Source organism: Camelina sativa, chromosome 5, assembly GCF_000633955.1.
Source record: "Camelina sativa cultivar DH55 chromosome 5, Cs, whole genome shotgun sequence".
In the NCBI taxonomy this organism is placed as follows: domain Eukaryota; kingdom Viridiplantae; phylum Streptophyta; class Magnoliopsida; order Brassicales; family Brassicaceae; genus Camelina; species Camelina sativa.
In genome coordinates this window covers 4,163,276-4,165,578 of record NC_025689.1, presented here as the reverse complement: position 1 = coordinate 4,165,578, position 2,303 = coordinate 4,163,276, and the positions used below count along the sequence as shown (strand labels likewise).

The 2,303-nt window shown below is 41.2% G+C and overlaps 1 protein-coding gene across 3 annotated transcripts in view; it reads right to left on the bottom strand.

The window, feature by feature from the left end:
* Window positions 1-2,303, bottom strand: part of LOC104785414 (uncharacterized serine-rich protein C215.13-like) — a 5,700-nt gene that overhangs the window by 1,065 nt on the left and 2,332 nt on the right. Inside the window, exons 1-4 of one of the 3 annotated variants that reach the window (XM_010510619.1) lie at window positions 2,057-2,303; window positions 1,815-1,932; window positions 1,206-1,320; window positions 13-860 (exon numbers count right to left, since the gene is read on the bottom strand). In XM_010510619.1, coding sequence (XP_010508921.1) covers window positions 13-860; window positions 1,206-1,320; window positions 1,815-1,932; window positions 2,057-2,249 — 1,274 coding nt within the window. In that variant the 5' untranslated portion in view covers window positions 2,250-2,303. The remainder of the gene's footprint in view (window positions 1-12; window positions 861-1,205; window positions 1,321-1,814; window positions 1,933-2,056) is intronic. The other 2 variants (XM_010510620.1, XM_019245690.1) reach the window with 2 other exon arrangements.

The following is a 2,303-nucleotide window of genomic DNA, read 5'->3' as shown; positions in this document are numbered from 1 at the left end:
GAACATGATTGCCTTCTTGGTCTTCCTCCTGGAGGACCCCCTGGCTCGACAGAACCAGAACGAGGGCTTGGAGCTCCGGGTCTGCCTCTTGTTGCTGAAAGTGGCCTTTCGGGTAATGTTGTCCTTAGATTTGGAGGAGTTTCTAATGAGAAACCAGGCATGTCTGATGGCTTCCATGGTCTTGACCTCACTGTAGGAGATGCTGCACGAGATAAAGCAGGGTTTTTGGATGGTGTTGGCATAGGTTTTGCTGGCGCTGGAGAAGAAGGCTTGATTTGGGATATCGTTGGCTTTGCTGTAGCAGTTGCAGCACTTGTAGAAGCAATTGGACGACGAGTTGGTGTAGATGACCTTGATATGGTTTTAGACGGAGGAAGTGTGGGTCTTGAGGTTGGTGTTGAAGATCTGGCAGTTGATCTTGACAGAGGTGTTGTAGACCTTGAAGGACCTGCAGATTTTGTGGTGGTGCTGGGGGTAGATCTAGTGGCTGAACTAGCAGATCTAGTAGTTGAAGTAGTCGGCTTAGATGCAGTAGGTGTGAGCCTAGATGATAGACTTGTTGACCTACTCATAGGTGTAGGCTTACTCGATGCAGATACTGTGGACCTAGAGCTAGTCAAAGAAGGTCGAGTAGTTGAGGAGACGGTGGCTCGCGACGTGGGTGTTGAAGGCCTTGAGGATTTTGAATTTGTAGTCAGTGTTGATGATCTTCCAGTGGGTGTGGCAGGTCTTGATCCAGGTCCTCCAGATGATGAAGGTCTACGACTTGCTCCACTGGAAGAGCTCAATCCAGGAGAAGAAGTTTGTTGCCTAGATGTTAAATGGTTCCTTGCTGCAGGCTCTGTTGAGGAATTCGCCAGCTACGACAGATAAATCATAGGTTACCATAACGAAGTAATGATTCTATATATAGAAAAACAAAAGGTTCCGAGATCGAACAACTAAAACATTCAATTACTGTGTAACATAAAACAATTGATTAAGGATATTAACTGAAAGTGTGCTACTCTAAACAAAAAAAAAATCTATGAAACTTGAGATGTAAACGTCACAGGCTGATGCGGCAGGTTAAACCAGCAGTGGCGGTTCATAAAAACAATAATAGCAGAGCTTTATTATAACACTGGTTGCACTACTTTAGGTTGTTTATCTAGTATCCAGGAGTTGATAAAAGAGGTCAGAACAATAAGCAATAACATCCTTACCCGAGAAGTCAATGCAGCCGGGCGACTCTTTGAATCACCAGTCTGACTCATTATAGTCCTATGTGATTCCATCTCCAGCGATGGAAACAGAGGAGTACCTGGAGGGGTCAGAAGCCTTCAAAAGACACAAGGAGAAGTTAGAGTCGAAATAATAAACAGATAAATGATATACTGTTTAAGAAAGCATATGAAAGACATAACACAATATGCTGCATCATTCACAAAGATGATGATCACTTTATGCAGCAAAATTCTAAACTTGATAAGCATCCAGTGCAGGACTGACCCCAAATTCGAGTTTACTAGATTCAACAGATGCCTTACATAGACAATATGATAAAATGTGAAGAAACAACACAACTTCAAGGAAACAAAACTACTAGGCAACATACATCAATTATCAACAATACTACCACATATACATTACTTCAGAACCTCATGGTTAAGATACAGCAAATCACTAACTAACACTATCACAAAGAATACTTAAACCGCTTCCACTTAAGGTGGCTAAGAAAATTCAAACCATCACCGGTGAATATGTTCACACACTGAGAAATTATGAACCATAGCATCTCAACATGAAAAATTGCAACTAAAAAAAGTTACCATTCATAGTCATTTTTATCGCCTTCAGAATTAAGAAAATCATCAGGAGCAGCAGTCTTCCGAGGTGGTGGAGCACCACCTGAGATGTTAAAAACCGGTGAAGTTCCAGGCTTTGAACCTAAAACAGATCAAACCACCCATCAATTCCTAATCAACAACCTTCTTCACCAAACTCAGAAACAACATGATGCCACAAATTTAGAAAGAAACAAAACAAAAAACATATCATATCAGACACATACCTAAAGGAGAATCAAACTCATCAGGGTTGTTGTTAAGAAGAAGATTCTCCTGCTCTTTCTCACGACGTCTCATCTCAAGAAACATAGAAAGCTCTTCATCTTTCTCAGCCATCAAAGAAGCTCTAAGCTGTTGCCTTTGCCTCTCGGCTGAATCAAGCAATAGAGACTCTTTTGCCCTAAAACTTCGATTCATTTCTCACCAAACTTACAGATCAAATAGACACAGACTAAGAAAAAAAAAAAAAAA